This window comes from Microcebus murinus, chromosome 9 (genome assembly GCF_040939455.1).
Source record: "Microcebus murinus isolate Inina chromosome 9, M.murinus_Inina_mat1.0, whole genome shotgun sequence".
Lineage (NCBI taxonomy): Eukaryota > Metazoa > Chordata > Mammalia > Primates > Cheirogaleidae > Microcebus > Microcebus murinus.
Genome location: NC_134112.1, coordinates 75,790,402 through 75,811,472, shown reverse-complemented (window position 1 = coordinate 75,811,472; position 21,071 = coordinate 75,790,402). Strand labels below are relative to the sequence as shown.

General features: G+C 34.4%; 1 protein-coding gene across 9 annotated transcripts in view; it reads left to right on the top strand.

The window, feature by feature from the left end:
* CADPS2 (calcium dependent secretion activator 2) overlaps positions 1-21,071 on the top strand; it is a 454,741-nt gene that overhangs the window by 330,014 nt on the left and 103,656 nt on the right. For 5 of the 9 annotated variants that reach the window (XM_076006582.1, XM_076006581.1, XM_076006579.1 and 2 more), the window contains exons 14-17: positions 2,984-3,085; positions 8,073-8,136; positions 11,247-11,370; positions 13,307-13,327. In XM_076006582.1, coding sequence (XP_075862697.1) covers positions 2,984-3,085; positions 8,073-8,136; positions 11,247-11,370; positions 13,307-13,327 — 311 coding nt within the window. The remainder of the gene's footprint in view (positions 1-2,983; positions 3,086-8,072; positions 8,137-11,246; positions 11,371-13,306; positions 13,328-21,071) is intronic. The other 4 variants (XM_076006584.1, XM_076006583.1, XM_076006580.1 and 1 more) reach the window with 1 other exon arrangement.

Sequence of the window (21,071 nt, the reverse complement as noted above, 5' to 3'; positions counted from 1 at the left end):
GGGAACTAAGAATACTGGCTTTGGGATGGAAGAAACTTAGGCTCAAGTCCAGGCTCCTGTGTGACCTTGGAGAAGTAACCTAACCTCTCTGAGCCTCAGCAGTCTCCTCTCTTGGGAAACTGAAGACAGTATTGTTGTGAGCATTCTGTGTTATTCTGCATATAAAACAGCTAGCACAGTGCCAGGTGCAGACTTTTAATTCTGTAATTGCTAATTGCTAATTTTTTTTTTTTTAATAATTACAGTGACAAGGAAAATGTTGATGACTTAGGAAGTATTTGCATTTGTTGGGAATAATTATTGTAGGAGGAACTGTGGCCTGTAGGCTTGATTGACTACAGCAAAGTTGCTCTTTATTACCCATAATTTCGATATAGAAGGCTGCTTCATATACCTAATATTCAGTACCCAGTCTGGCGTATTCCCTAAAATAAGAACGTGTAAATAAAGGCCAGTCCAAATTGTTAAATGTTTTATTTAACTGGTCAGATTTGAACATAGTTTAGTGATAGTAAGATGACGGTCCTTCACTGATACGATGGTCTTTATCTTAGTGAAGGTTAACTCACACAGGTGAACTTCCCCTGACTTACCTTTCTTACTTGTTATCACCTGAACCCCCAGTTCCATTCTTTCAGGTAGGCAGTGTGCCACAGTGAAGTTTAATACGACAGGTCAACTTACTCAGTCACCATGGATCACGATCTTATTTGACAGTTGAGCCAAACAAGAAAATTCACTCAAATTTAACCATATGGCACCTGCCAGGTAGCTAAGCCAAAGGATTATATCAGTCATCAAAATAATAAAGTTCTTTGTTCTTTTTAAATCAAGTTTGTATGAGCATGTTTAGTGAAATAACCACCTGAGTTTTTATAGCTGTCTATGTAATAACATAATTTAGGGTATAGTTTTTTTCTGAACGTCCAAATTCCCAAATTAATGATTTACATAGAACTCCCCAGTTGAACTTTTGTGACCAGCGTCACTACTTATTCATAGGTTAGGCCGGGTGCAGTAGCTCACACCTGTAATCCTAGCACTCTGGGAGGCCAAGGCGGGCAGATTGCTCAAGGTCAGGAAATAAATTAATTGGCCAACCAAAGAAATTAATTGGCCAACTAATATATATAGAAAAAATTAGCCAGGCATGGTGGCGTATGCCTGTAGTCACAGCTACTCGGGAGGCTGATGCAGCAGGATTGCTTGAGCCCAGGAGATTGAGGTTGCTGTGAGCTAGGCTGACGCCATGGCACTCACTCTAGCCTGGACAACAAAGTGAGACTCTGTCTCAAAATAAAATAAAATAAAATATAAAAAAAACAACATAGGTTATAGTCTAGGTTTTGTGCTAACGTTTGCTCAATGAGAGTTGGTTCAAAAGTAATAATAATGTGAAATATCTATTATTTAATATAAAACATTAGGATTAGCCTGTAGTTCACTGCTTTATCATTTATACATCAGACCTTTTCTCCTCCCTAAAAGTACTTGAAAGACCAACATTTTTTAGTAGTTTTTCCATAGTTAACATTCAAAATGAATTCTGATGGAATTAATGTGATTGATATATTATTCTCAATATGAAATTAAATAATTGATATTTCCCTACTTAGGAGTGAAATATAATTATAAAATGTTTTCAAAGCATAAATTACAGCATCATGTAAGTTTCTGAAGTAAAAATTTTTTATTCTGTATCAGGAAAAATTCTCATATTTAAATGATGTTTTGATGTGAATAAAAGGTCATTATGATTCAGGTATAAGTTTAATTGCTTTTGTCCTAACTGAGTAGTTTACAAGCATCAAACATATATAGATAAACACACATACACAAGAGTACATGTATATAGTTTAAAAAGTGTGAACATCAGATAAAAATCTTGTTGGCAAAGTTATTTTAAGCATTGATTTTGTTTTGTTTTTGATAATTCCTGTGTCTACCTATTTTAAACGTAACCATTAAAATCAATACATTGGAATGACAAATACGTTTTTAAAATATAATCTTCAGACAAATAAGCTAATAAGGTACAACATGATCATTGTTAATTACCAAGCCGTAAAGACTCATTTTGTTGTTAAAATCTACGAATAGACTTTGAAATGAATGAGATTAATATGTTTGTGTTTTTTCCTCCACATTAACAAACAGTTAAAATTTCCATGTTCAATATTTTAGATGATTGCTATATAACCAGATACTTAAATTGATACAGAATAAAGTTTAAGTCTCTACTATTAGATATATTTTATATTTTCAATTTTAATCTTAGTAAAACATATTTTTTCAGTCTTCTTAGCTGCTTTTTCAAATCGTAATGAAACTCAAATTGATTCTTTAGGAATATTTAGTTAAATACAAAAATCTTGGAAAAAAACATAATCTGTCTTCTCTGTATATTTTTTTTCTAATATTTATTTTTATTTATATGTCCACATATTTAAACAAAAAAACAAGAGAACAGTGCTTCTACATGTATCCAAAATGTCTATGTTTCTTACAATGATTAAAATTAAATTTCTAATTTCATATTAGCTTAATTTTTATCTGCAAGAGAAGCAGTTAAAACATTTTAGCTTACATTCAGTATATTTTAAAAAATATTTTCATTCGGGGGAATATTCATTTAATTGGTCAAATGTTTGATGCCACTATGAAACACTTTTCACTGCCATTTTCAAGGACTAGTCATTGTTTTCTGTAGATCTGGAAAATATTTATTGTAATCCTTTACCTTGAAGGTTGACTAAAAGAGAATAATTCCATTCCATTCATTCCAGGTCAAAATATGAAGCAAATGGCTGCAAATATCTCCAGTAAATTTGTACTGTAAAGACAATATGTATACTGTGGATTGACATGCCTTTTCTTTAATTATTTAGACTTTTTAGAGAAATACATATTTATGTATAAAATATATGAAAGTAAATGATTTATTGATATAAATTACTGATTCTTATTGTTGGTTTTTTTTCAGGCCTGATGGAATTGGAACTGTTTCAGTAGAAGAAAAAGAGAAATTTGAGGAGATAAAAGAGAGACTCTCTTCCCTTTTAGAAAATCAGATAAGCCATTTCAGGTGTATATTCTATTCATTAATACAGATATTTATCAGATAAGACATTTTAGGTGCATATTCTATTCAATTGATACAAATATTTGCTTTGATCATACTTCACACACACCCCCCAAAATTGTTGATTATGTCTTTCTGCTACTACTCAAGAATTATCAGTCATCCCCCCGTCACACCCCACTGCCTGCAGAGTATGATCCACATTCTTCAACCTGTGGTCTGCCTCCCATCCTGCCATTCGGTTTCCAGTACTCTTGTAGGTTACCCATTCCCCATTAATATACATTCCACTGTGCCTCTTCCCTACCTTTCACATTTCTCATCCTTGCATGGCCTCTTCCCCTAGTTCTGGTGAAGATTCCTCCTTCTCTTTGTATCACCAGGCAAGGAGACTCTCAAATCCCACCTCCACGGCGGAGCCTTTCTCAAAGATTCCAGCAAGGAGTGTTCTGAAGTCTTTTAGCATTTGTTGTCTATGCTTCACTTGTCACTTATAACATACTTATTACATACATTGCTTCAGTCATTAGTTATCTTTCCGTTTACATTCTGTGAGAACATGGGCCACAGCACCTGGCACAGTTCCTTGCTCAGGAAAAATTAGCTATCAATGCTAAGAAACATTTGCAGCATGAAAGATAAATATCTTGATAATATTTCTTTTCCTCCGATTATAGTTAGTTCAATAGAACCTAATGTTTACAAACAGAAATATACCAAGACATTTTCTTTTGCTATCACTATTATTATTATTAGACCCTATAAAATGTCACCATGTTAATGTATTATGTCTTATAACATGTCTGCCATGTTTCATGTATGTGATTTGGAATCATTTTATGTGAACTTATTTAAAATATAATCTCAGTGAATATGTCCTCCAAAAATGTTTTTTAACCAGTTGATTGCGATAGGGCCATTGTGAGCTTCTGGTTCCTTCTCTGTAATAACAAGAACTTAGACTCTGGTGTGAGTTTCAAATGATATTAAGGCAGAAATTTTCAGAGCATATACCATGCATATATTCCCTTACATTAGTGATTTTCACTGAGGCTGGTACCACGACCTTAGAGTAAGTGAATGAGGGAGGATTTTCATTGTCACAATAACTGGAGGTTTGGGGCAGTCATTCAGGGCTAGATTGAGATGTGCAGTACATGGGACAATCTCACATTACTATTTCACCCAAAAGACCAGAAAACTCACATTAGGAAAACTGTTCTAACTAGCGTATAACATGGCCGAATTCAACTTACGGAGTTAAGATTGTATTCTCTGCCTGAAATTGGTATTTTCAAGTTTATAAACAAAATAGAGACATGAAGAAGTCTTCTTCATTTGCAGAGACTTATTTCTGCTTTTGCTGTTGTTGAAAATGTTGTCTTCTGGGTTGTATAGATTCCTTTAAATGCATCATATATGTCTTTCAATGAAAATCAATATAATTTTCCCTGTTTTGCTATTGTTGAGACAGAGCTCATCATTCAGTTGGATATCTATATCGGTAACTGGATAAGTCTCCATGGTTTTTATATGAATGATTTCAGTAATAGAAATCCTACCCCAAAATGGTCTGAGCAATAAATAACGTATATGGTCACTTGTCTGCAGATCTTCAATTTACCTTGATCCATACCTCACATCTGATACAGAAGTTAACTCAAAAAGGGTAGACCTGGAATTTAGTAGAAAATCTCTGTGTCTAAGTAAAGATTGGGCTAAGTAAAGATTCTAAAGTAAAATATTCTAAAGTAAAATCATGATTCAGAAATGGAAAAATTGTTACCTTGAACTTCCTCAAAATTAAGAACTTTGATCTTCCAAAAATATTGTTAAAGAAATAAAAAAATAAATCACAGAATGGGAGAAAATATTTATGTAATACATATCCCACAGTAGACTTTAATTCAGAATATATATACTCTTAAAACTTAATTATAAGAAATTAATCAACAATTAAAAAATTGTTTTAACAAATATTTTACCAAATATAGATGATGGCAAAAAGACATATGAAAAGATGTTCAGTAACATTAAATACCACTACATACCTATTGGTATAGCTAAAATTCAAAGCAAAACAAACAGAAATTGAATGTAAACTTTGGCATGCTTGTGGAGAAACTGGAACTCTCATATGCTGTTGATAGGAATGTAAAATGTTACAACCCACTTTAGAAATTAGTTTGGCAGTTTCTTAAAAATTTAAACACCTATCATATGACCTAGCCATTCCACTCCTAGATATTTTCTCAAGAGAAATAAAAGCATATGTCCACAAAAATACTTTTATATGAATGTTCATAAACCAAATGGCCGTCAACAAAGAATGGATAAACAGTGTATTCCATGCAATGGAATATCACCCAGTGATAAAAAGGAATGAGTTATTGATACATGCAACAGCATGAATAAATGTCAAAATAACTATACCAAGTGAAAGACATCAGACCCAAAAAAGTAAATACTGTATGTTTCCTCTGACATAAAATTGTATACATACAAACTAATCCAAATGACAGAAAGTACATCAGTAGTTACTTGCGGTGGGAAGTAAAGGTTCGGGGCTCATGAATTACCCTGACTGTGGTGTTAGTTTCACAAGCGTATACCTATGTTACTAATAAAGCTTAACCAAATTATATACGTCAAATATGTGCAGCTCATTGTATGTTACTTACACCTCTAAACATAGCTATTTTAAAAAATAAAAGCTAAGTGCTTCTCTTCCATAGTGGGAAGTTAATAAGATAATATCTAAAACTGAAAAATCAAGAAATCAAAATATTGGTATGAAATTTAGAGATATAAAATTTAACTATCAACAGAATCAGCTAAAAGTTGACAGTAGTTTTTTTTTTTTTTTAGAAAGAAATGACTTGGGCTGGGGTGGAACTGACATAATGAACTTGTGTTTTTCATTTAAAAAAAAAAACTTCAATTAAAACTAGTTTCCTCTTCAAACTGTGGATATATAACTTTGATAAAAAAAATACTATGTTTAAAAATGGATAAGGAAGAGAAAGGGCTTATCAAAGGACAAGTCTATGCAGGCTCATTTATTTATGTAATTAAATTACCAAAGTGAGAATAAGGGTGGCTTCAATTTATTCAGATTAGGTATTAAAGGTGGTTGAATTTTATTTGATAATTGACTGTTTTTCACTTTGCATTGCTTTTACAGAGCTGTCAGAGTGGTAAAAACCCCAAATATTTATCCTGAAATGCAGAACAAAACGATTCCTTTCTTTTAAAACTTGTTTTGTAAAGATTAATTAAGCTTCTGTGTAGTTATTTTCTGTACTTTATTGATTCAGGATTACTTGTACTCTGTAAATGTGTTGAATTATTTACACATCGTGGGCAGCTAATGGTAATTCAGAACATACCCAGTGGGACCTCAGAGCCCTGAAATGCTAAATGTAATCTGGGGATCAGTAACATTCCATTCATAAAATGTGTCACCCACAGGTTAATGGAAATAAACAATAGGAAAGACAATGGGTGGATTATGCAAATACACTGAAAAGATTAAGCAGGGGGAGGGGACTACAAGAACCCAATTTGTGTTTTATTTAAATGAGGATTAAGGTTTATAGTATACAAAATGGTTCAAGCTATTTTGCTAATTTCCTAATGTTTTAAAAAACACCACTGCATAGGAAAAACTATCAAAATAAATTGGTTGTAGCTTTTTTTTGGCCTAAGGGGAAAAGTAATAGGGCACATAGAGGCAAGACTAAGCAAAGAAATCTTGAGCAGTAAATATAGTGTTTTGAAGACAAATTTGAGTCACTGGATTTATATAACATTTGTTTGCATTTGTCTGAGACCAATGAAAGTTTCACAAAACTAAAACGCAATCCTACTATAAATTCAACTACTGCTTTATTTTAAAACATAGAGAAAAATCAATCTTTTTTTCTCTTTAAAATGTGGTCACCAATGAAATAACACAAATATGTTTTATAGGGAAGCCCATTCACATTACAATGTGCAAAAATAATTATCTGAGAAATATGTGAGAAATATGTGTCCATTAAGTCTGTGAATAATGGAAAAAGCTATGGAGATGAGTAAACTTCTGTTCAGGTTATTAGTTTGCAGATTTCAAAATCAGAGCAAGGTGGCAGTCTAAGGACAGCCCAGCTGCCTGTATCACTTGATATTGGGGTAGGAGCTGCAGTCCTAGAAGGGGGTGCTTTGCTGAATCTGGTTCAATGAAGCAAGGAGCTCCAAAAGGATAAAATGACCACGACGTTCAGTACTCTTTAAGTGGAAATTGACCTGAAGAGGGGCCCTGTTGTAAAGAGCAATAAACCTGTTACCATCATGTAGCAAGGAACTTGAGTGGCCCACGCACTCTCTCAGCCTCTCATCATGATTTCAAAACATCCCTGTAACCTGGCCTCCAGTTGTTAGTATGCAGTAGGAATACATAGGAAAGGAAATACTGGGGATAAATGATCCTGCTGACAAAAGAACTGCGTAGGGTTTATGTGTGTTGTGTGGGGAGATTGAAGGGTGAGACACCATGGTAGACAGGCAAGTGTCAGCCAAGGCGAGAACTGGAACCTTGTTTGTCCTAGAACTTATCATCTGTGGTTTATGTGACTATTCTAAACCACTAAATGGGGGAAATCATTTCATTTTCTCTTAGAGCTTGAATAACAACAAACCTTAAACAAGATATTATTAGGAAATGCATATAATCTGTTCACTAAGGACTCTTGAGTTTCTCTTTTGTTTTCTGTATTCTTTTAATACATATATCATCAAAATTTTAGAAGCTTCTTCATCACAGTTTACACCTGTATTATTTAAGGCATTGAAATCATCGGGCTAGATAGACTTTAACAGTTAGAAATTTGATGTTATTTTAACTTCATTTCATTGTTCTTCGTTAATGCCAAGTAATACAAGTGGGAATTATTTAGCAGTCTTGGGCATTAAATGTTTGACTTTTTTGTTCCTTCTTTTGTTTTTATAGATATTGTTTTCCCTTTGGACGACCTGAAGGTGCTCTAAAAGCTACACTTTCATTACTTGAAAGGGTATGTTTGAACATTACTTTATAAATACTATATGTGTTCTCAATTGCTGTATATTTTAATTATTGAACTAGGCAGTTAGTCCTATTCCTCTGTATTCTTTAGAGTCCATGCATTTCATGAATTTCTCACCTTTTCTTACTACATTCAAACTCTCCCCTACCCACTTCTTCCTCCCTAGAGTCTTTCCAAAGCCACTACTGCCATCCTATCTCGATATTTTGGCATCTTTTTGATAGCATTCATTTCTCCCACCTCTTTTTTCCCCTCAGGAAATAGTACTTTTTTTCAGTTAAAAATGATTATCTCTGCTTTTCAGACTCCCTAGTTGTCTTTTATTATCCCTCCAACTTTATTTGTACTTCGACCTGTCATAATCCTCATATTTGTAAGAGTATGTCATTTAATGTTCACCAGAATATCATTTCTCATTCAAAATCCATCTCAGAGTTTATTTCAGTTACTCCAGTTTGTGTTAACCTTAAATGAATTCACAAGGTGTAAGAATTAATCCCCCCCCAAAAAATAACAGCCAAACATGATTTAAAATCCATACTGACAAATCATTTTTAATGAAAGGTATATGCTCTACTGTGTTTGTGACAGTTAAAGTTTGAAAGGGAAGTATTATTTTCATGAGTCTATAAATCTATTCATATGCTTGTTGGATGCTAATGGTTAAGTAATGTAGTCAGCTGTTCCTTATCAGAATTTAAAGGAATTTCTAGGTATCATCTATACCTCTTAATTTGATTATCCTGATCCTGATTTATTGACTTCAGGTACTTGTCCATTTTTCTACCAGATTAATTTTTGAGATTACATTGTTTGTTACCATCTCTATTAAAAACAAAAAGAGAACACATGAGTCAGGCATTATATCTCTGTTTCAATGATTTAAGAACTTGGAGGATGAGGGATAGAACAGACGATTAAAATGAGATCGGATTACAGATTGATTTTATTTTTATATCCCTGTCTTATCCCTGATTATTGTGCATTGTATGATAGAAATATTATTATAGTAGTTGTGTTTTATTATAATTTTTATGATATCGAAAGCTGCTCATACCTAAGATTTTTCATAGTATTCATTTTATCTTATTCATTAAGGTACAATGGATAATATGAAATCCCTAAAGATTGCTTCAGTTTTTGGAACAGGATCCATCATGTGTACCTGGTGCAGCCCGTGTCCTGGTTTCTATAGCAGAGCTTCCTTCCTCACCCCAGCAGGGAAGAGTTAGTAATAGCAGAGATGCCCTGGTGCCCTGCATTGACAGGTGGCAGCATGAACAAGGACCTTTATTCTAGTTACAGTCATTAATCACATCTCTTGCTGAATTGAGAGAGAAATGTTAAGGGCCATCTCTTCATTTTTATGTCTCTTCACTTACTGACATAGAAAAAGAAAACAATCTATATGTGAATTCTTGAAACCTGTGTTTGGAAGATTATGGGAGGAAGCATGAAACAGAGGTTGGCATCTCCCTTTTTGCATTTGCCAGCCCTTTATCTGCACTTGCCAGGAAAGAAGATTCAGTACCCCCTGCCCCCACTCCATATTAAGTGCCTCACTCCAGATAATGTGAAATATTTCCTGATTTAAACACTAGACTTATTTCTATGGCAGATGTATACATTCTAATTTTAACAGTTATTTCTCTTATTTATGGTGTGTCACCATGGGGAGTCTAATAGTAAAGTTCTCACGGTTTTGCATTTGGAACAAAATTAATCTTAAAATCAAATTTTAGAAATAATCACATATAATAGTGTGTGTTTAATGCTTGTATATTTTTTACTGTGCACAGAAGTATTTTCCTGGTCTCAAAGTCTAATGTACAGTTCTAATTAAAGTGCCAATTATACGTCAGAATAATGATGAATAATTGAATTTGATAGGGGAAGAAATTTTCCAAATAATGAAGTTTGCAGTTTACAAGAAAGGAAACCTTGCCTAACAAAATTTTTTAAATGTTGTCAATGAGTAGCCTTAAAAGGAAAATTGTCAAGAATCACTGATACTTGGATGATTGAATAAATTAGAAATTATGAAATACTTAGTGCTGAGGCTGACTGAAAGAGAATGAAATAATAAAGCACAAAATGGATGTTTTTGTGTTCTTTGAATATTCCTTTCAAAATAAAAGAATAATAGAATAGAGCAGTTACAAGTGTTGTCTTCTCTATGTTAACACTCTGCCATATATTTTACAATTTGAATATAAGCAAAACAAGAAAAATTGCATTAAATATATGGAAAAAATAATTTGACTAATAGCATAATCAAAACCTATTGTGATCAGTTTTATCACTAAGAAAGTTTTAAAGAAGATTATCAATGGGTCAATATAAAACTGTTTAAATACACTATATTTTTGAATTCTGGATATAACTGTATTTTTTCCCTGCCCAGCAATAAAACTTTTTAAGGAAAAAAATCCAAAAGCATATTTTAGGAACCCAATAGAGAATAATAAGGTTTTTTTAAAATCCCATAAAGCTTATATGTATTTTAACATTTGATAACTCCATAAGCATTCATTTCACTAACACAAAGAGTTTTACTCCCTCCTCTTTTTATAGTTTGCAATGGTATTTTCAGTGAACTGGAAATCATTAAAGTTTAATTAGTGAGAGTAGAAGTCTTGATTATTTTAGAGCTCAAAAATTATGCTTATTCTTAATGAAATTTTTGTTTTTGTTTTCAAATATGTTGCTCAAAAGATTTAAGGCTTTTAAATGAGGGATGTGCAAGACAAACTTTGTTTATTACTTGTCCCAGGAACTGTAATCCTGATCTGAAACAGCTGCTCTAATGGTGTTGTGGGTCCCTAGAGGAAAAGTGACAGTCGCACTGAATGGTGGCCTGGCCTCTGGGAGGTTTTGATGGGCATAAATGAGGCTCAGACAGGAGGAGCGAAGGTTGGAGGATTACATTCCCAGTTGTGAAGTGCCGACTCATTACTTCCCCCTATGTTACCTAGGACCTCTTCCCCCTTCCCAGCAATAGACCCAGGACGATTTGTGTAATTTGTTTTTAGTATTTATGCAATATCTGTCTTCTTTCCCTCTGTCTGTCTGTCTCTACCCCCTTCCTCTCTTGGTAGGTTTTAATGAAAGATATTGCCACTCCCATACCAGCAGAAGAGGTGAAGAAAGTGGTCAGAAAATGTCTTGAGAAAGCTGCCTTGATCAATTACACTAGACTCACAGAATATGCCAAAATAGAAGGTCAGTGCAGTGAGCAATTGCCAAAGTTGCAGTGAGAGCCCACAATGCCTATTAACTGCATTTTCTATGAGAAGTCCTTTCCTTTCCTGAACAATCCTGTGCCATGGCAAAGGGAAATGTCTCATTAAAATCTCAGCTGGTGAACTGAAGAGCTTTTTCCTATTCATTGCTTTAATATGCCTCCTGGGACTCTGCTTGAATGAAAGACCCAGGATTCGTGCTTAAGTTGTTCTTTGTTCTTATTTTGAGTTTTCAAGAAACCAAAAGGTGTTTTCATGGGTTGTATTTTTTTAACATTACTGTAAGTATGTCTAACATTTAAACTATGGGCAGTGAATTCTTTCCTGATCAGTAACTGTGTAGTATTACATAATTTTATTTTCTGTTCTGCGGTGTCACTCAAAGAAGGAGGAAACTTGTTGATTATTGTGAGGGCTGAAATAAACTGATAGAACTTCCTGCAGTTTTTAATTGCTTGCAATATACTGATGCATTTGAAAGATTAGGTCTCTTGAGAGGACTGTGCATTTTTTTTCTCTTTCTTCAGGCTTTATTCATTAAAGATACTGATATTTAAAATGCTTAGAAATAAGTAGATGATTAGACTTTGAGGGGAAGTCACAAAATCAGCTTTTATTCAACAGTCCTTTGATTTGTATAATTAAAAGTAACAGAAAAGGCCTCAAATTCTTTGCTCAAATTATCATAAAACCAGCTTATATAATAATACTTGTACCATTAATTAAAGGAAGGAAAAAGTTTGCAGTTGATGTTAAATGCTTAGTATATCTGAAAATAAGTAAGTCATCCTTTAAAAAAATTTTAGTAACTTTAAATATAAAACTGAACCTAAGGAATTATAAATTTATTAATCAGTCAATACTATGATAGTTTTCTCAAAATTCAGCCAATGAAAAAGATTGATTATAATTGTTTGTGTTATTATTCTTTTTTTCTCTCCAAATCTGGTCAAGCTTTCTAACAAGCATGGGATAACCAACCTCCTGAGTGATTAACAAAAAAGCCATCTCATCACTATAGCAACCAATATTATATCACAAGAGTAACAACATGAAACCTCCTTAGTTACCAGTTTAACATCATTAATTATGATATCATGTTGTGTTAAGAACATGCGGTCATTTGGGGAAAGTGGAAGATAAACACATTGGTTTTCAGTTTTGAATATTCATTCAAATAATGAATGTTTTGGGAGTTTTAAGTATTCTGAACACAGATGGAAAGAATCGATATAAAAATAGACGTAATAAATAAATCCTTTCCAATTTGGCAAATAGAAAAAAAGTTTGTGTACAACTTGAAATAACGCTATACTCTTTTATATAAATGTTATGAACCCTATCGGAAAAACTATGAGAATCTTTTTGTTCTTGACTGTCTGTTTTAGTTAATGTTTTTGACCATTACCCTGTCCAAGAATACAGAAAAGATAAGCATAGGATCTATTTTAATATGTATAAAGAACCTTATTTTATTTGTACACATAAAAACAAGTCTGTGTTAGAGAAAAGCCAATAGTAGGGCCAACTGGACAGTGAGGAGGGAGCCTTCCCTCTGTTTCCCTTTCTGGAGTCACCCCTCTTATTTCCAGTCTAATGTGAGAATATTCTAAAAAACAGATCCAAGCAGTCCACTCAGATAGGACTGCCAAGGAGTCTCCATTCAAAAAAACAAAATGCTCATTTGATGAGAAAAACTTCTGTGCTTTTTTATTATCTTTTTTCTCCCCACCTCCAATTTTTATCTTTAAAAAAATGCTTTTGTTTTATGCTGAGGACCAGACCAAGAACAAAATCAAATTTTAATTAGAAATAGGAAGTAGGCTACTTTTCCTTGCTTGGTTGGCCTTCTCCATTATATGAGTAACATGGGTAGAGTTTGCTATTCTCCTAAATTTTCTTTTCTTATGTTTTAGGCCCAGCAGAAAAGGAAACAGGTAATTAATATTTCTGCATGCACGTGCCATTATTTCCCACGTGGTGTGTGATATCTTTTAAACCATTTTGTTGATGTATGATTGGCAAAGAGAAAGGTGTACGTATTTAATGTATACAACTTAGTAAGTTTGGAGATAAATATATAGCCATGAAACCATCACCACAATCTATGACACAAACATCTCCATCACCTCCAATGTTTCTTCCCACTCTCTTTATTACTATTATTATTGTTTTATGATAAAAACATTTAACATAAGATTGACTTTCTTAGCAATTTTTAAGTATACAATACAGTATTGTTGACTGTAGGCACTCTGCTGTATAGTAGATCTCTAGGACTTAATTTATCTTATATAAATTAAATAACTGAAACTTTATGTCTTATAATTAAACTTTATATGCTATGATTAATACTTCCCTATTTTCCCCTCCCCTGGAAATCACTATTCTTCTGAGTTTGACTAGTTTAGATTCCTCATATAAGTGGAATCATACAGTATTTGTCCTTCTGTATCTGGCTTATTTTTACTTAGCATAACATCTTCCAGGTTCAGCCATATCACAAATGGCAGGATTTTCTTGCTTTTAAGGTTGAATACAATTAGATTGTGTGTGTGTGTATATATATATATTATTTTCTTTATCCATTCATCCATCAGTGGACATTTAGGTTGCTTCTATATGTCAGTTATCGTGAATGGTGCTGCAATGAATATGGGAGTGCAGATAATCTCTTTGAGATCCTGATTTCAATTCCTTTGGATATTTACCCAGAAGTAGGGTTGTTTAATTCTATGGTAGATTCATTTTTAATTGTTTCAGGAACCTCCGTACTGCTTTCCATAGTGTCTGCACCAATTTATTTTCCCACCAATAGTATACAAGGGTTTCCTTTTCTCCACATCCTCACCAATACTTGCTATCTTTTGTTTTGTTTTGTTTTATAATAGCCATCCTAACAGGTGTGAGATGATATCTTATTGTGGTTTTAATTTGCATTTCCCTGAAGATTAGTGATGTTGAGCACTTTTTCATATACCTGCTGCTGGCCATTTGTATGTCTTCTTTTGAGAAATGTCTATTCAGTTCTCTTGCCTACTTTTAAATTGGGTTATTTGGGATTTTTGCTATTGAGTTGCAAAAGTTACTTATATATTTTGGCTATTAACCCTTTATCATATATATGGTTTGCAAATATTTTCTCCTATTCTGTAGGTTGCCTTTTTATTTTGTTGTTTCCTCTGTTATTGGTGGTGTGATATTTTGATATTGACAAATAGCAAATCTCTTTTTCAAGGCTTCTGTTAGATCATTTTGATTAGGGTACTGAAAATGCTTTGATTTTTATCAGAACAATTGCTAATGCTTTGTAGGGAAAGTATAGGCCATTTATCTCTGTAAAATTTCAGCAATATTTTTTATATGAATTCACTGCAAAAAACCCAAGGCTATATTAATGTTCTGCATTGTGTTTTAAGCATGGACACTAATCTTATTTGGAAGCTGTCACCAATATTTGAAGGGCTCTTACAGCTAGAAAAGAGGACCGTCTTCTTTATCACTCTTGAAAACAGCATGAGAGTAAAAAGCATAAATGCCATTAAGTAAAAAGTAAGCAGTTATTAACTTTGAAAGTTGTTAATCATAAGGAGGAACAGAGGTTATGAATCCCACCCTCAGGAAATTTCTCAGAAAGAGTTCTCTTGAGTCACTGAATTTTTAAAGATTTTATTACTTTTTTCTCATACCCCTTATCACAATTGTAATTAATTTAACACATGTGCTATTCTCTGTTCATCCTGTCTTCAGCTCAGCTCCTTGCAGGCAGGGTCCTTAGCGACTTGTTCACTCTTAGATCCCCAGCACTGAGCACTGTGGTTGTTGACATAAAATAGGCACTCAGTACTTTGGAGAGAGACAAGAGATTAGTTAGCTCCAGCTGAGAACAAAGGAGCAAGAGACAAATAATGAGCCTTCCCAGTCCTAATTATCTCATTTTAGTCAAATTTTGTTTGCAATGCTATAGATAAGGTTTGCTTGGGTTGTTTTTAACTGAAATCTTCCATTAAGGGCTTTATTTCTTTTCTTTTCTTTTTCCTACCCTTTTCTATTATTTTCCAGTATTGGTGATTTTTCTATTGAATGATAGGAACAAAACACTCAGAGCCATGAAAGGGGGAAAGAACATACCTACAATGATTGCTAAGTGAACTTTAGGGGAAAAAAATGAATTGGCAAAAAAAAAGAGACTATACATCACCTGTATGACAGGCCATTGTTAATAGCAACAGTCTCATGCTCTTTAACATAACTTTTTCAAAAAGTATTATACCCCCACAACAGTCCTGTTGTGAAAACAGTTTTTATCCTAGTTTACAAACAGAAGTCCTGGGTGGTTGGTGACTTTCCCACTGCCATAGAGTAAATAAGTCTGCCAGCTGGGACTGGACTCAGGTGTCTTAAGCGGCTGTGCTTCTTCCCCTGTGAAATACAAAAGGATCACAGTGCACCTTTGTGAAGCATGGGGTGCAAGCGCTGTGTAGAGATGTCCTGGTCCTGTTAAAGAGAGGAGCAAGGAGGAAAGGAGCTGTCTTCCATGCACCTCGCTTCCACCAGATGGAAGTTTTCCCTTCACATTTATTTAGCACCCATACCACTGCTCAGAGGTACAGGTTGGCAACTCTAGGAAAATGCTTTTATTAAAATTAAATGCTTGTGTAGAAGGCAGGATTTTTAAAAAATATGATTGTATTCCTTTAGTTGCATTCGATAGCAAGTAAATCTAACAGAGTTACCTAGTAAATGTTCTTGCAAGGCTGGGTGCCTTTAAAAGCAAGTAAAAATGAGATTATCAGTTGCATGTGTAAGATCTCTAATGTTTGATAATACTTTCAAACAGTCTCTTTAGTATTATAATCATTTTCCTCAGTTTCCTCAGTTATACCCTTTAGGAAAGGGTAACATTCTGCCCCAAATTCGTCAATATTGTATCATCTGTTGACTGCCTATGTGCCCCAGAGGTTTTCCTATTTACACTGCTTCGTTAGTTCTTTAAACAGTGCTACAAAATAGATATTTTACAGAAGAGGTCACTGAGACTTCAGAAAAAGGTTAGTAACCTCTACAAGGTCTTGCTGCTGCCATTAAAATTCAACGACCAGGGATTCACACCTGAGTCTCTCGGATACCAGAACACTTTTCATACTTTCTTCACTGGCTGCCATGCCTCCAAAGAGTGTCTGATCTAAAGTGATGGCATTATATGATAAACACACAACCACATTGCAAAAGCCAAGGATTAATGTTTGTAGAGCTACTTTTTGTAAAAATAATTATAGTTATTTAATAAGAAGAGCAAACACTTATGTGCCAGGCACTACACAGTTTATATGTATAAACTCATTTACTCCTTATAACAACCCTTTGTAATAAATGTTATGATTATTATTATTATTCCTTTTCCAGGAAACTGAACAAGAGAGGTTATACAGCTTGTCTATAGTCACATAGCTAGTAAGTGGAAGATAGAACCCACTGTCTAGCTATTGATCTGTCTTCTTACATCCCTCTCTCTCCCTTTTGACAAGCTTGTCTACTTAAACTTGCACTCATTTAAAATCTTTTTGTCTGTTTTAACCCACACATCTCACAATGTCAGGTGTTGAAAGTGATTAAAATTTGCAAACCCCACCTCCCACTCAGAATGTTTCTCCCCTGTCCTTGCTTTATTTTTTTCCCCAGCATTTATTATGATCTAAAACACCATATGGTTCTTTCATCCTACTTACTGTCCTAGAATATTAGCTGCACAAGAGCGGGGCAGGGGGTTGTATTTAACTACTGCTATACCCACAGTGCTAAGAAAAGTGCCAGGCATGTATTTTATACTCGATAAATATTTATTGAATAGAAAAACTGAGTTTATGGCACGGAGAATTATCAGGCTCCTTACAGCAGAAAGAACATCCATAAACTGGCAAGCTGGTTTGCAAAAGGTCATTCACACCAATCACTGAACAGTTAAAATATAGGGCAAAACTAACCAGTAAAAAATAATACTATTGGGAAAATTAAGCCATAATATCATGCCCTTCTTATGGGGGTTGTCATAGATAGCAATGTATTAGCAGTGTCCAGCAATCTCACCTGTTTCAGTTGTCTTTATAATCCAGCATCCTGCTCATTGTGACTCATAGTTCTCTTCCGTCTTTGGGAATTCTTCAGATTCTCCATTGGCAGCACAAATTTGCAGAATAAAGGGATTTTAAAATTGTGTAATGGACTAAATAAAACAAATGACCTCTCTCTAAATGCCTTCTTTCCTTCTTGGGAATTATTTCTATGTTTCATGAGAACAGACAGTTTACTTCGAGAACTATTTCTAGAAGGCAATTCATTTTAATTTTGGAGTTACAAAATGCCACCATTTAGTTGAATTGGCTTTTTTTTATTACTAATTAAGAAATCTTTGATTTACACTGTTACAAAATTGATTCATTTTCTTCTTTGTTTTAATTGTATCACTAACTAGTTATGTAATAGTGAGATCTGGATCCTCTTTATTTATGATCTAAGATTCAAAATGACACCGAAACTTCCTTTTCCTAATTGTGTTTTCCTTTTCAGTCACATGCCTTGTTGATGCAAATTAGGTATGATTTTTAAAGAAAAATCAATTTGTTATTTCCAAGAATTTCTTATAGATAAGAGCAGCAATCTTACGTCTAATAACAGTTCTGCATTCTCCCGAAAACTACATATCATGTTGTGACATAAGATAAAAAAGAGGAGAACGCTCCTTAGAGCTTGCCTTGACGTGAGAGCATTTGCATAGACTTGGAACCTATCTTGATGGGGAATCTAGAAATATGGAGGTGCCCTGAACAGAAGGTAGCATGAAATGAATAGACAGAGTCTTTGTGCAGTGAGTATCTTTCTTGGTCCTCTGGTTGCCAGGTTCCCAAGTCTAACCCCCAGTGCTCTTATTTTCAGAGTCTCAGTTGAACGGGCTAGAGAAACTTTCCCAGAGGGCCACGGTGCTTACTTTCTTTTGAGACGAGAAGTTGCACTGTGGCAGTTCTTACGTCATTAGGATGTGTGTGCCGTCTGGGTGGTGTCTTAGTTTAGCACTCCATTGTCAGATAACAGTGATAAATAATAAGTAAATAAAATCTGCTCTGCTTAAGAAGCTGAATATAAAAAACACACTGCACAGTTGGTGAAAATAATTTTTGTTAATGGTAAATAATTTCTTACTAATATTTCTGGGATTTTGTCTTTTTTTTCTTGAGACAGGGTCTGTCTGTCACCCCAGGTACAGTGCAGTGGTATCATCACAGCTCACTGCAACCTGAAACTCCTGGGCTCAAGCAGTCTCCTGCCTCAGCCTCCAGGGTAGCTGGGACTACTGGCGTGTGCCACCATGCCCAGTTAATTTTTCTATTTTTTGTAGAAAAGGCATCTCCTACTCAGGTTGGTCTCGAAATTCTGGCCTAGAGCAATTCTCCTACCTCCGTCTCCCAAAGTGCTAGGATTATAGGTGTGAGCCACCATGCCTGGCCTCTTACTAATTATTTCTAAGATAATTTTCTCTCATGAAAGTTTTATGTGTTTCCTTAGAAAATTTATTTAAAATTTTTGAATATTATATGTCTCCATGAAGTGAAGTTTGTAAAATCTAAATAATAGACTTGAAATTTCACTTTCCCATAGGAATTGGTAAAACTTTGTAATTTGTGTTTCTATCTTAAAAGAAACTGAATTCTCACCCTAGAAATAACCCAACACATAATTAAAGAATTTCCATTCAGCTTTTGGGATAATGTGGCTTGGATGATGGGGCATTGGCCTGAAAGTAAAACCTCTGTGACCATTTTGCTTCTAAGTTGCCTGCTAATTAGGGACAAATTGACAGATACAAAGTTTTTGCTCTAAAACAAAGAGAATGACTTATATTTTTATTTAGAACACTTGAGAAAATAATATAAATCTGTTACCTGTCATAGGTTTTAGTTTATAAAATAATATGTGTGTGTATTGTAAAAAACTCATTGCTTGAGCTACACTGGTTTAGTATTTGTGATCATCTGGATAGGGAAAAAATTAAAATTTATTTTTGTGCTATATAGAAAAGTTATAGATATTTTTCAGATGGTCAGTGAACTATTTAAATTACCTAAGAAGTTTTTTTTTTTCTGATAGCCATAAATTACTTTAATTTCATTATCTAATATGATATAAGTAAAATGTTAATTTTAAACTATTCTTATCAATATGTTTTTATCAATGTATTGAGTTAGGCATCTTTAAAGCTACTTCTTGACCACACAATGAGACTTCTATTATATTTAATGTATACATAAGCAAGTATGAAGAACATATTCCCTTCTAAGTACTATGTGAGTAATACTAATCCACTTTGGCCTTTTCTACATCTGATCTGAAATGAGTGAGGACTTCTGATGTGTTTATTCACCTCAATAAACTTTCTCCCACCACCTCACTAACACAAGAGAACAGCCCCTTGCTATATAATTTGTGTTCACGCTAATTAGTTAGCACTTCACAATGTTGACAGATTAATTCCTGTGTATTAAGCGATGTTTGGGGGACAAAATAAGCAGGGGCTGCAGGGACTATGACTAGAAAGGACACATGAAGACATTATTTGCTCCTGTCTAATGGGGCTTTAACACTCTGTGTGTACCTTTAGTTTGATTAATTAATATAGAGGAAAAGTCTGTGTTATGCAGTTACCCAGTAGCAGCTTGGGTACTCAGGTAACTAACCAACTAAGTGAAAAGTCAGATGAGGACATTAGTACACTGGAGGCAACACGATGTCGCTGCTTGCCACACTCTCAGGGCCTCTGCACTCACTATCTACCCACAGCTTTAGTGACCAAAGGAAAAGGATGAGGGCTCTGTCAACCCCAGACAAACCATGGAGATGCTTATGGACACTTACCTCTCCATCCTCTAAAATTGGGTCTGAGTCTGTGTTCCTTTAACATCCTTCCTGGCTTATCTGAGTTTAATTCTAGCAAAACAATAGTGCCTGTTACTTCATTTAAAAGAACTGCTGACTGCACTGTCATGCTGCCCTCTGCTTTTTGCCTTCTACTCCTTAACTTGAAATTAATCTCTCTGGCACTGAATGATTTGTGCCTGTGCAGAGCTGTTCTGTGACCTAAACAAGTGGCACCTTTCCTTGATCCACAGTCCTGTCAATGAGTCATTCATCCTGTCCTTCCTTTGCCTAATTTATTTTATTGTGTGAATTACAATAGATAGAGACGATCTCAGTCAGCAATGGCCATAGCTAATCTCATGTATAAAAATGAACACTTGATTTGATCTTGTACAATGTTCTCTTTCCAAATCACACTATCATAGGAATTGATCTTAAGTTTAAATGACACATAAGTCAAGGTATGTGAGGACAGTCACTTCCTTTCAGACTTGTAAACATGGTAGGCCTCAGCTAGCTCTACCCCTACAAACCTATGGGCATCTGCACCTCCCCATACCTCCTATTCTCCAGTACAAGGGGATGAGGTATCTCCCTCTTCACAGGATTGATATTGATCCCAATTCTGCCTCCCTCTTTCTGGATGGATTTTACTCTGTCATGTATCTCTTCTTTCTCCTTTGACTTGTACCTCTGCCATCTTTGTAGATCCTTTCTTCCATCTGTAACCACGGTGTCACCCAAAAAACAAGCTTTCTCTAAACTTTTCTT